Here is a 13,845-nt window from a genome sequence, read left to right on the forward strand (position 1 = left end):
GCACATTTGAAAATGGGTTGATTATATAGGGTGTTTTGATGCTAAATATGTAAAATTTCATTCAAAACTATATTAATCCCCAAAATAGTCAAATTCTGAAAATCTGTCAAAATAGATTATCCAGACATTCAGCAATTTATTTAGGTGGTAAATCCATCTGAAAACGCAATGATTTCAAATTTCGATTTTTCGTTATTGGGGCCATGTGGCAGCATTTTTTTTGCCGGATAAGATGCTTTTTCCAGTGTTACCATTTTGGGGTTGGTATCCCCGATTGTTGAAAAGGTTATCTTTATTCTATGGGTCAGTACTTTTTTGGCTGCAGAGCTGGTTGATGGCTTGTTTTTTGCCAGACATGTTGTACTTTGCACCAGTATCATACTGACTTACATATAGTTTTTTGATCACTTTTTATAGCATTTTTTGTGGGATTCAATAGGTAAAAAAAAATTTTTGGCAGGTTATTAACAGTTATTTTTTAAACGACGTTCATCGTGCGCGTTCAATAAGTATTTACATTTATTCTACGGGTTGTTACGGACGCGGTGATACTATATATATGTGGGGTTTGTGTTATGATTTAGACTTTTTTAGTCTAAACTTTTTTAGCATCATAGGTCTCTTTATTAGCTACGGGGATTATGGGCATTTTTATTGATTTGTTACTTTATTTTTTATTGAATAACTTCTTTTTTACTTTTTCACTGTTTCCACCATGGGATATGAACAAGAAATCATGTGATTGCTTGTTCATGATAATACCCTGCAATACTGATATATTGCAGTGTAATAGCAGTGACAGCCTATGCACATGCATAGGCTGACACTGCCTTTAAAGATGACGTCACAGACGCCATCTTTCAGGCCATGCCTACCGGGAGGGCGGAGGGGTGTGTTAAATGCTGCGGTCGCGCTGACTGCGGCATTTAACAGGTTAAACACCTGCGATCTGCACCCACTCCGACCGCGGGTGTTACACTATAACTGAGCGCAAACAGGTTAAGGAGAGGGGTTGGGGGGAGTGCAGGACATCTTTTGGCCACTGCATGCTAAAACTGGGGTTCCATTTATTACATGTTTGAGGTCTCCTGTTGATACACTGCTACTTGCTTCATCGGTCATTATCACCAACTTCCAGCACTTTTATCAGGATGCATATTCTACTAGGCTATATAAAACTGACGAGATCAGGGATCATTTAGCTGAAGTTCATCTGTCGTAACTTGATAGGGAATAAAGAGAGGCCCTGGACTTTAGCTCTCAGACACTTCTGATAAATATATCCCATTGTTTTAGTTGATCGTGGAAACCGGAGCCCAGAAATTATTTTCCTACAACAGTTTATGAAATTAAAACCGAGCTCTGATTGTTTGACATGAAAAACTAGAACAGAACGTATCATATTATAAGGATTCTGACAGTCATAATTTATGTTAACCCTTTAAGGACCTGACCCTTTTTTGTTTTTTCATCACGCTCACAAAAAGTTTTTGCCTGAAACAAAGACTTAAGACATTCCAAAAACATTGTATTATAGATGAAAGAGAACAAATAAAATGCAATTACCTTCTTCTTATATTCCTCCAATCTAAAAACAAAAATAATATTACATTAGTAGAAGACTTTGGAGGAAATGTTTAAGAGTAAACAGGCGAGATTTCACATAAAATAGGCAATTCTAGAAAGGATATCATACCCTACCAAAGTAGGGTTTAGGGAGGTAAAAACTGCTTATATGTTCCCTTAAGTTATGGGGGTTTTACAGGATGAGATTAATGACCTATCCATAGGTTATCAAACACAAAATCAGTTTCAACTGAATTTGGCAGGGGCTGGAATAGCAGAGAATGAATACAGAAGTCCAGTTCTCTGTTTACTGGTTGACAGCAAGAACTACAGCTCAGCTAATATTCACTTAAAACGGAGCTCTGCTATGATTGAGAGAGACCACCGATATTTGTCCTGCTATTGCACTTCAGAGATCGTGATGCAATAATGAGGACTGTTCACTCCAAAACGGGAGAACTACTATAGGATCTTATTTCAGGACAAAGAAAACAAACATTCCATGGTTTACCCTGCCAGGTTAAGGGTAATGGATGACCAAACATACTATTCTGTCTCCATTTCAGTTTCGTCCAGATCGATTGTTTGCAATCTGTTGTGTTTTGTCTTCCGACCCCATCACAATCCATTGTTTTCTTTACACATTTGGTACAGGATTGGTGGTTAGCTATTGAGCATATTATAGACCAAGGTGTTTTCTTTTGTTTGTTATACACAGGAACATAGTAGAGTCCTGAGCTTTCTATGTTTAGTGTAATTAGGCTATTTGTTTAAGAATATGTATCTGTGGTGCATTTGTCAGATTTTGAATGCACTCTCCCTTCCTCCAACTACATGGGGGTCTCCATTTTTTGCCAGTTTCAAATAGGTGATATGGTGCCATTTAATATTCTCAATTGGAATGTCCAAGATATAAAATCTTTGTTTAAAAGGGCCCTTGTACTCCAGTCAATTGCACTGTGCTTGGTTCGTAGAATCTAATAGGGCTCAGTTTCCAGAGACCAAGCATGTTTGTGTGCAGTAAGCCAAACCTGTATATGGTTTTTCTAGAAATGAACCATAGGTTGCACCATTCTTTTGTGTAGCTAAGGGTCAACTGCACCGACTTGAGAAAGGTATGGGAGCACAATTTTAAAAACAAGCATATAAAAACTGGAAATAGGGGGCGTGGCTTGGCGATGGCAGAGTAAGTCGCACTGACTGCGAGCTCCCGGCCATTCCCGCCAGACACCCGCAGCACACAGCGCTCTGAGCCCCGATCCCACCATGGTCCACAGGAGGGGACCGAGGAAGACCACGGCACCCCCAGCAGCTGACCCGGGAGCCATCACTAAATTCCTCAGGACAGCGGAGCTGCCTGAGGACGAAACGCACGAGGCGCCCAAGATGGCGGCCGCGACCGCCCGTCATCCCCATCCTCTCAACAGGAGCTGAGCAAAGTAGAGGAGTCAGCCCCGCAGTCCCCGGGCACCACGGTGAGTGCCCCTTCAGAGGGGCATCATGAAGAATACCCCCCACTATCGGGGAGAGGAGGAGATGTGCCTTCATCCCAGGCCTCCCCTTCATTAACCTGGCCTTCCACTCCTCACAGGGCCTTACCTCCCACCCCCACTACAAGCCAGGGGGGCAATGTTTCCCCATCCCAGGGGGCCAGTGCCTCCCAACAAGAATGGGACTGGAAAGCACACATACGTGCCATGCCTACCAGGCACGAAATTAATAACCTTTTTTCAAGGTTGGAGGAATCTCATAAAAGGGACATTGCTGGTTTGCAAAAAGAAATACATCACATTGGCCACAGGGTGGCAGAAGCGGAGCCTGCCCAGGAGAAAATTCTAGATCAATTGGACACTCACTCACAAGTTCTACAGGAACATGCATCCCATATCTCTAGCATTTTGACACATCTGGAAGATATTGAGAACAGACACCGCCGTAACAATCTAAGGATTAGAGGCGTGAATGAAGACGTGGAACCATCTAAACTTGAGGAGTGGGCTCAGGCGTTTTTTGCAGAGATCTTGAACCAACCTTCTGCCTCTCCAATTGAACTGGATCGTATCCACCGCACACTGGGCCCTAAGCCGGCGGCTTCTGAACGTCCCAGAGACATCCTATGCCGAGTCCATTTTTTCAAGGAAAAAGAGGAGATACTTCGCCGTGCAAGGGAGCTCAAGGATATCACGTTCCGTGGATCCAAAATTATTGTTCTCCCAGACCTAGCGAAGAGAACCCTTCAACTGCGGAGGGCCTTGCGTCCTCTATTGACGGAATTACAATCCAGGGACATCCCGTACAGATGGGGCTACCCGTTTCAACTGATCGCTAAGAAAAATGGGAAGTCGGCTGTCTTCAGATCCCTCGGTGATCTTCCGAAATTCCTGGGGACGTTCAAGCTGCCACAGATAGCCCTACCTGAGTGGCCTGTAATCAACTCGGCCCCGGTCCAACCGCCGAGAGAGAAGTGGCAGGAAGCACGCAGAAGAGGCTCAGACCGAGCTGCGAATCACTCTACAGGAACCTGAACGGGTTTTTTGTATACTTTTATATTTGATAGGTGTTACCTGTTATACTTTCTTTACCATGCTGTTATACTCTTTTTCCACGTGGCTTTATAATAACACCTATACTCCTCGATTTATCACAGGATACGATACCTGTGGGAGTTTAACAGGGGCCTTTATAGTCTTTAATTATTTGAAATGCTAACTTAGAAGCGCTTAATATATTTTCTTTTGTAATATGAATACACTTCTTTTTTCTGGCGGAGATGTGCCGGGAGACTCGCCCCCCATTGGTCTCCTCGTCTCCCCCTTAGGGTTGCGGTGCTGGCCATCGCTTTTTATGCCTTATCTTAGATTTACTAGGCTCACTAGGAGCCTAGGTTGTACATTTTTTCATGTATGTTATGATCGTCATGTTTGTTCACCCCTCTCTTCCCTCCCCGTTCTTTCCTGGTCTAACCTCCTCCCTCCCCTCACTACACCATCTATTCATGATCTAAGCTCTCCTTTACCTAAACTATGGCGGTATTAACTTTCTGTACATACAATGCCAGGGGTCTAAATAAACCAGAGAAACGAAGCCAAATATTATATCGTCTCCATAAGAGACGAGTTCTGGTAGCAATGTTTCAAGAGACTCACTTTAAAGTGGACAGCATCCCCAAATTACATAATAAGTACTACCCTGTATGGCACCACTGCCCTCACCCCTCTAGGAAGGCTTGTGGAGTTTCCATCCGTCCATACTGGCCACGGAAATAGACACGGAAGGCCGCTTCATATTTCTTAAAATTGATTTACTGGGAAATGTTTTCACACTTGCTAACGTTTATTTTCCTAACCAGGGCCAGGTGTCTTTTGGCTTGGGGGTTCTGAAAAAATTGGCTGTCTTTGCTGAAGGATCTGCACTGATTCTAGGAGGCGATTTCAACGTCCCTCTTGATCCTGCACTGGACTCATCCACAGGTAGGTCCTCACTCTCTCACCTGGCACTACGTAGACTGAGACGCTCATTATTAAACCTCAAATTAGTGGATATGTGGAGGGTGCTTCACCCGGGAGTCAGAGATTATAGCCATCATTCTCAAGCACACAACAGCTATAGCCGCCTAGATTACCTCTTCGTATCACACCAACTGTTAGATCGGGGTCCTAAGAGTTCTATCGATTCCGCCCTTTGGTCAGATCATGCCCCAGTGTACGGGTGGCTAGGTCACCTGGGCAAACGCACGAAGGAATTCTCCTGGAGATTAAATGACAACCTGCTAAATGATGCCCTATGTGAAGCTAAAGTCCGGGGTGTAATCACGGACTTTATCTCCACAAATCAGGCTCAACATCTTACAATGCCAGTTAGATGGGAGATCTTAAAGGGATCTATCCGAGGGGTGTTTATGGCACATGGGGCGCGTCTTAAAAAGGAAAATTCCGCAAAACTGAGCTCTTTATTCTCAGAATTGGGTTCTAAAGAAACCGCTAATAAATCTTCCCCAACTGATCTTTTGAAGTCGGAAATCTCAACTATTAGACACAAGATCCTCCAAATATTAGATCAAAAGAGCCTATGTTTTAGAGATAAGGTGAGAAAAGATTACTTCGAGTATGGGGATAAATGCGGGAAATTGCTAGCCAAAACCCTACATCCTAGGACCCCTCAGGCACCAGTAATGTCCATATACTCACCTCAGGGCACCTTAGTTAACTCACCGAATGAGATACTCCGGGAATTTAGTAACTTCTACTCCGCTCTGTATAATCTGGATGTTCCAGCTGCTGACCCTGTACAGTTCGTGGAGGAGATCTCAGGTTATCTGGAATCTCATTTCCCAAACTCTATTTCCCCAGAGGAAGCCTCTACGATTGATAACGACTTCACCTCAGATGAAATTCTGCAGGTAATAAAGGAACTGAAAATGGGCAAGAGCCCGTGGCCAGATGGCTTCACACCCAGATTTTATAGAGTCTTCGGGGAAGCCCTAGCTACACCTCTGACGGATTTCTTCAACTCTATAGACATCGACAGTCCCTTTGACCCACAATCTCTTAGAGCCCACATCTCGGTTATCCCTAAACCGGGTAAGGACCCCAACCACTGCGGAAACTATAGGCCCATCTCCTTGATTAATATCGATCTCAAAATATACTCCAAGATTTTAGCCCTACGCATCTCCCCATTTATTCCAAACTTAATTCACCCTGAACAGGTGGGCTTTGTTCCGGGTCGTGAGGCAAGGGACAATACCCTAAAAACGCTCACCGTGATCTCGTGGGCTCGGCGCTCGGGGACCCCTTTATGTCTGCTTACGGTGGACGCCGAAAAAGCTTTTGATAGGGTACATTGGGGGTTCCTGGGGGCCACTCTCACAAGGTTAGGGTTGGGAGCAAAGACGAGGAACAGAATTATGGCCCTCTACACAAATCCGTCGGCGTGTGTCAGGGTTAATGGGTCGGTATCCTCCCCCTTTCCCATCCGTAACGGCACGAGGCAGGGGTGCCCATTGTCACCACTCCTTTATATCCTGGTGATGGAGTCTTTGGCTTGTGCACTTCGTGATAACCCATCCATTAGAGGTCTAGAGGTCAAAGAAAAACCCTATAAACTCTCACTGTTCGCTGATGACTTACTCATTTATGTCTCGGATCCGGTAGTAAGTTTACCTAATATTATGAGGGAGTTTGAGGCGTACAGTAGAGTAAGCAATTTTAAGGTTAATGTCCAAAAATCTGAGCTCTTGAACATTAATATCCCGAATCATCTGGTCTCCTCCCTGTCCTCCTCCCTTCCTTTTAAATGGGCATATCAAATATCTTGGAGTGCACATTCCATCAGACCCTAACCAAATCTACGCTTTGAACTACGCGCCTCTGCTTAGGAACATTGAAACCGATCTCAAATCGTGGAGTTCTCTCTCCCTTTCTTGGTTTGGTAGGATGAATACACTTAAGATGGACTCCCTGCCTAAGATCCTGTACATTTTCCAGACGGTGCCCTTAGATCTAAGTGCCGCTTTCCTAGATCGTCTCAGGAAACTAGCTACTAAATTTGTTTGGAAAAACTCCCCCCCACGGATAAAACATAGTATTTTAACAAGACACAAAGAACTAGGGGGGGCAGGCCTCCCAGATTTCTCACGCTACCATAGAGCGGTCATTAGTAAAGTGGTACTTGATCTGACAAGTCGAAACAGTGGGAAGCTATGGGTAGACCTGGAATGTTCCCTACTGAATAATGGCCATCTCCCAGATCTGTTTTGGCTCCCGCCTAGGAGTGATTGGGATTCCTACAATATTTCACCACTAATGTTGCACATCTTGAAAGTCTGGGGCAAATTCGCCATCAGGGTCAAACTTATTAATGTCCCCGGTCCTCTGTCTCCGGTCATGGGTCTTCCCGGAATGCCGGAAACCTTAAATAGATGCCCTATTTTACTAAATGACAATGGTCGTCATAAGACTCTGGGAGAGATTTTATCCACAACAGGGATACGCTCTCTAAACGACATCTTGGGAGATAGGAGACCTTATCCTGGGGTATGGCTACATAATCTTCAATTACGTAGTGCTGTTCAAGCTCTGACTCCCGGGGGAACCTTGACCTCCACACCTACGGCATTTGAGTCCATCTGCAGCTCGGCCAAACTGACGCCTCATGGAGTGTCTCTAGTCTATGGGATGTTGTCGGGTTGCGGGGGGGAGGACTTACCACTGCCATATATGAGGGCATGGGAAACGGAACCGGGTAAAACCTTCACCAAAGAACAATGGGAAAGGTCCCTGCTTCTAACCCATAAGATGTCGGTGTCCAACAAAATCCAGGAGACTAATTTTAAAATCCTTACCAGATGGTATAGAACCCCCACTCGCCTACACAGCATGTTCCCTTCGGTCTCTCCTATTTGCTGGCGATGTCACAAGGAAAGGGGCACCATGCTTCACGTGTGGTGGGACTGTGGAGTGGTGGCATCAGTGTGGAACGCCATTTGGGATCTTTACAAGCAGTTATACGGCTCCACAGGGAGCATTTCTCCTGATATTGCTTTGTTATCAATGCTCCCAGGGCGGCTTAGAGACATCAAAAAAGGCCTCCTACGACACTGTATAGTGGCAATGAGGCAGGTAATCCCTAGATTGTGGAGATCCACTTCTCCACCTACCAGACTATTGTGGGTGGAGGAGATGGACAGACTGAGAGGAATGGAGGAACTGAGAGCATTAGATAACAATCTATATGATGTTTTTCATAAAACCTGGTATAGATGGGACACTTTCAGGAACTCACCTGCTCTAACCTCCTGGATATAGATGTCGTAATTGTGGGCTTAGCCGTTTCAGCAACTTGAGATACTCCCCAACTTTGATGTGTAGTGATTGATTCCCTGTCTCCCCCTTCCTCTTTTCCCTCCCCCCCCCCTTTTTTTTTTTTCTCCCTATCCCCCTTATTCTTTTTTTTTTTTTTTCCACTTCTAAATGTTTAGTTAATGTTAGATACGTTTATATTTGCTTGGTTGAGCTTGAGTCCTACTTGATTATGATTCCTTGTCACAACTAAATATGGGGCTGCGACCCGAACATGTGCCTGACTTGTAGGCTTCTCGCTCGCTAGCAATAAAGTTTATTGAACCATAAAAACTGGAAATACATTTTTTTTTAAAAAATCAGATACCTTTTATTAACCACCAACTCTTTTTCCATTTTAACAGTAAAAGTACATACATAGAACAACAACGTTGGGCTCCCGATGAGAGTGCAACCCTCCTTTAGAGCGTACAATTCCACAAACAAATTCTACCCTTTCCTCCCAGGCAAGAGAAGTTGTTCTGTGGTAGGAATCTATTCAGGATGCCTAGGTCAGGGATTTAACTTGTTTCTGATATTATCTCACAGGTCTCATAACTTTTCCACATACAAGCTTATACGTACAGAGGAGAGCCCTAGGAACAGCACCGAGTCCCCAGGATAATATAGGCATCATTCCCATAGTCATTAGATATGGCATATCTAAGGAGAGCTCCAGATGGTAAACCAGGAGTAGATCTCCAGCTTCCCCAAACAGCTTCAAATTTCCTCAAAGTACCCCTCGTTTTTTTTTATAAACAGTTTGTTCCAATCTAATATAGTTATTCACGCTCGTACAGAATTCTGAGATGGCAGGGACAATAGGCTGGATCCAGTATGAGGCGATAAGTTTGCGAGATTGGTATAGGAGCCTTGCAACAGAGTGAATTGCCCTCACATGTATTTTCTAACCATCCTAAAATGCACGTATTTGGGGAAGCCAAAGTATGCTACATTGCATACTTTTTTGATTAGTTCTAGTACTGCATTCCAGAATGGTCGGATCTTAGCGCATCTCCAGAACATATGTATTAAGTGTGCGCCCTCCACCCCACACTTAGGGGCATGGGACATTGAATTGCCCAATTTTTTCCAGGATAACTGAGGATTTATATGCACGATGGATCAGTAGGAGCTGTGAATACCTGTGTGCCTCAGAGAGATAGCTGTGGGGTCATTTCAAGGATAGCGTTCCGTTGTTCCTCAGATAGTGGCCCCACATCCGACTCCCACTTAATTTTCACCTGTAGGGGGAAATTCTCGAAGTGTTTCCCAAGCAGTAGATTATATTGTGTTGAAATAAGCCCTCTTGTACAGCAGGCCTATCACACTTCTTTGATGTCTTCTCTAAATTCAGTAGACCATGTATGTTGGAGTTGCAGAGATTGGTAAAAGAAGCAATGGGGAATGTTGTACTGTTCTTGCAATAGATCAAATTGCTTAAAGAGGACCTGTCATCCAGATTTTCGGCAATAGGAGCTGCTTACTAAAGTAAGCAGCTCCTAGTGCTTGATCAAACGCCGCAGTGTTAGAGTGATAGCGTTACCGGAAACCTCCGGTAACGCTATAAAACACTGCGGCGGGGTACAGTTTAATCATCGTACCGCTTGCAAAGTGGTCCGACATATTCATGAGGGGGCGATCCGAGGCGCTGCCTCTTCTCCGGACCGCCCCGCTCGCTCCATAGGCCGGCAGTGACTGCCGCGTGCCAGGCAGCAGTCACCGCCCCTAGCCACGCCCAACCCCGCCCCCTCATGAATACATCGGACAGCTTTGCCAGCTGTCCAACAATCACACTGTACCCCACCGCAGTGTGTGATAGTGTTACCAGAGGTTTCCGGTAACGATATCACTCTAACAGTGCAGCGTTTGTTCAAGCACTAGGAGCTGCTTACTTTAGTAAGCAGCTCCTAGTGCCTACAATTTGGGTGACAGGTCCTCTTTAAGTCTCCCGTCCTCCAATAATTTATCTACTGTCACCAACCCCACTGTCAACCAGGTGTCAACCCCCCAGTTTTTGGAGTTCTGGGAAATAAGCGTTGTACCACAATGAAGTATATTTAGTCCACCCTGAGAAAACTACACATGCTTTCCCCCTGTCCCAAACCTTATATAGTAGCTGGACTGTCAGAGCATCCTTCCACTGTTTGTGACCATCAGTACAGTGGTGGCAAATATATGGCACGGGTGCCAGAGGTGGCACTCAGAGCCCTTTCTGTGGGCACTCGGGGCATCTCCCCAGCACACCTGACAGGTCTCAAAAGAAACTTCCTGTAGTTCCAAGCAACTTAAAAGATGCTGCTTTCAGTCATATTTTGATACTTACTTGGGACTGTAGGAAGAAGGAGACTGAATAGACAGGGCCGAATTATCTTTGGAGGACCTCCTGCTGGCTCCTACACGTCTACAGAGGGACACTGGAAAGAAGCTAAAATGATGCAAATTTTCCATCTTTCTACTGTGTTGCTGTCCTCAGGAGGCCAATATGATTGTTGAAGAACAGGGAGCAGTAAGTTACCGCTTTAATTTTTGATTTGCACCTTGCGATACATTATGGGGGTTTTGAGTGTTTTTTTGGGCACTCGACCGATAAAAGGTTCGCATTCACTGATCTAGTAGGTTCCGAGAGATGCATCGGGAATATCCAGGGCGATCTCTCCAATAGTTTGCCTGCTGTTCTCAGTCCCTCCTCCCTATCTCAGCCCTTCATATGTTGTAGTTGTGAGGCCAAGTAATAAATCCAGGGGTTGGGGAGCGCCAAACCACCCTCATCTTTACAACGCTTTAACATTTCCAGCCTAATTCTTTCATGCCTTACCTTCCATAGTAATGATCGAAATGCCCGGTCTAACTTCCTGAAATATAGTTTAGGGGTTCACACCCGCGCATTATGTAATAAATACAATCATTGGGGCATAAAGATCATTTTGATCGAGTTACAATGTCCTATTAAAAGAAAGGTGGAACTTACACAATGTACAGATCTTAGTCCCTTTACGCTCTAGGAGCAGATGAATATTAAGAGGCACATAGTCCTTTGGGTTTCTAGACACCACTACTCCTAAGTATTTGAATGACTGCACGAACTGAATGCACGTCTCTTCCAGTCTCACCGAATCCAGCGGGGGGTCAACAGGTAGCAACACAGATTTGTCCCAGTTTATTTTAACCCCTGACTTCTGACCGAAGCATGTCATCCGCATATAAAAAAAGATACCCGCTCCCCCAATTCCCCCCTGCTAAATCCAATAATATCAGCTGCCTGTTGGATAAGGCTCGCCAGCGGCTCTATAGCCAGGGGAAACAGGAGGGGGGGGATAGAGGACAGCCCTGCCTGGTGGGCCTTTCCGGCATAAATCCGGTCGGACTTCGGAGATCACCCGATTCAAACGCTTAATCAAAAATTTAGCAAATATTTTAACATCTACATGGAGGAGGGTCTGGAAAGATCTTTTCCAGATGGTTTCACTACAATTACTGCTTCTAACATGGAGTTGGGCAGCTGTCCAGTGTTATAGGCTTTCTCTGGGGTGACAAGCAGTCTAGGTAGAAGAATATCTTTATGAGATTTGTAAAGTTCTGCCGGGGGTCCACCCATCCCTCGGGCCTTTTCTATATACATTGTACCTAAAGCAATCTCTAATTCCTCCAAAGATATATTATTTGTGGCATAGCTCAGTATATGGTCAGTGTATAGGGTTTGTGCCTCTGTCTAGTCTTTGTTGTGTCCCTCCGTTCGGTCTGCCACATATCTGCCTTCCATCTCTTGCAACCTAGACAACAAAGCTCTGGTAAGGGCACTGGATTTGCGTCAGATTATAGCTTGGTGTAAGGAGCCTCTGATGAGAGTTTTCATGGAATCCCAATTAGCAAGGATTGAGAACGTGTCATCATTGGTACCAAAATACGTTTGTAAAGCATCCGGGATAATTCCTCCCACTATCTGCAGCCAACATGGGTTATCTTTCCAGTATCCCCCACAGGGCCCAGTCACAGATTTCATAGCTAAGGAGACATGAAGTGGATAGTGGTCCGAAATACTACGGGCTAAATGTGTTACATCTTTTATAAATGGCAGAAATGAGTCTGAACTCAGCGCCAGGTCAATCCTGGAAAGGGATGTACGGGAGGCTGCATAACAAAATTACTGCCTTATCCCAGGGTTCCGGTATCTCTATATGTCACACAGACCAACCTCTTCCGGCTAACGTTGTTGGGGATGCAGACTTTGTAATGGTGCCAGTGTGAAACTTATCAGAAAAAGGATTGAGATAATTATTAAAGTCTCCAACACTTAAAACTGGCATCACCAGGGAGTCAGCCACAAAGGCCAGTACTTTCTTGAGAACCACATTATTATGGAGGTGGGAGAGAATAAATTGCGGCAATAATACACTCGTACATCATATATGGAAAATTGCAGGCAGATGAAACAGCCATTGAAAGCCATGAAACTCCTTGTGCATGGGTGGAGTAGACAGAGTGGTACGGCTGCTCCACCCATGCTCTGTTGAGGAGAGATATTTTGTTCGATCAAACATGTCTAGGAGAGGCACAACATAGCGGGCTGGAAACTTCTGAGAGTTCTAAAGATGGCATATCTTTTGTTTGCATCCCATGTAACTCATACGTTCCATGCCAACACATTCACCATAGCCATTCTCAAAGATCTGGGTATGTTGCTTATTCCACCTACCCCTAAGACCTCTTGCTGCACCACATTCTGTACTGCCTCTCCGCATCCCTTCCCCCCATAGAAAAAACAAAAAACAACAACTGTAAAGTAGGACAAAACATCAGACAATGACAACATTGACATTTCCCACCAGTAGTGGGACACGGGGTTTGAGCGTCTCCCGTCACCCTCATTCCCATAACTCTTTCATAAAAGAATAGTCATCTCGGCTCTCACTCGGATCCACGACAGGGTCAGTCCCTCCCGAGACTGAGGTACTCCCCCTGGCCTCTCAATTCCCATTTAAATGGAGAAACTCCCACATTTGCTACTTGGGTATTCATATCTCAGCGGACCTCTCATCCCTATTTTCCCTAAACTACAAACCTCTCTTAGAGAGAACCGTCAGTGACCTCAGCCGCCACCTTTCTTGGTTCGGTTGAGTAAATGTCCTTAAGATGGACACAATGCCCCGATTTCTGTACCTATTTCAGACACTGCCGATGCGACCCCCAAGTTCTTTCTTTTCAAGTCTTCGCACGGCCTTTCGAAGGTTTATTTGTGGTGGTGGATCTAGTCGTATCAGCTTTTCTGTATTGTCACGTACGAAAGCTAGGGGGGGGGGGGGGTGAGGCTCCCTGATCCATGGTTATATCATACAGCGCCCATTCAACGACTGGTTGACTGGACTTATAATACTGATTCCAAACAGTGGGTCCGGCTAGAATTTGACCTAATCTCTCCCACGCTACGTTACCTCCCTTG

At 44.9% G+C, this 13,845-nt stretch overlaps 1 protein-coding gene across 6 annotated transcripts in view; it reads right to left on the reverse strand.

Moving 5' to 3' along the window:
• The window catches only part of LOC140133138 (uncharacterized), a 95,369-nt gene that overhangs the window by 52,127 nt on the left and 29,397 nt on the right, over positions 1–13,845 (reverse strand). For all 6 annotated transcript variants that reach the window (XM_072152883.1, XM_072152882.1, XM_072152879.1 and 3 more), the window contains one exon: positions 1,567–1,588. In XM_072152883.1, the coding sequence (XP_072008984.1) occupies positions 1,567–1,588 (22 nt within the window). The remainder of the gene's footprint in view (positions 1–1,566; positions 1,589–13,845) is intronic.

The sequence above is a fragment of the Engystomops pustulosus genome, chromosome 5 (genome assembly GCF_040894005.1).
Source record: "Engystomops pustulosus chromosome 5, aEngPut4.maternal, whole genome shotgun sequence".
Lineage (NCBI taxonomy): Eukaryota > Metazoa > Chordata > Amphibia > Anura > Leptodactylidae > Engystomops > Engystomops pustulosus.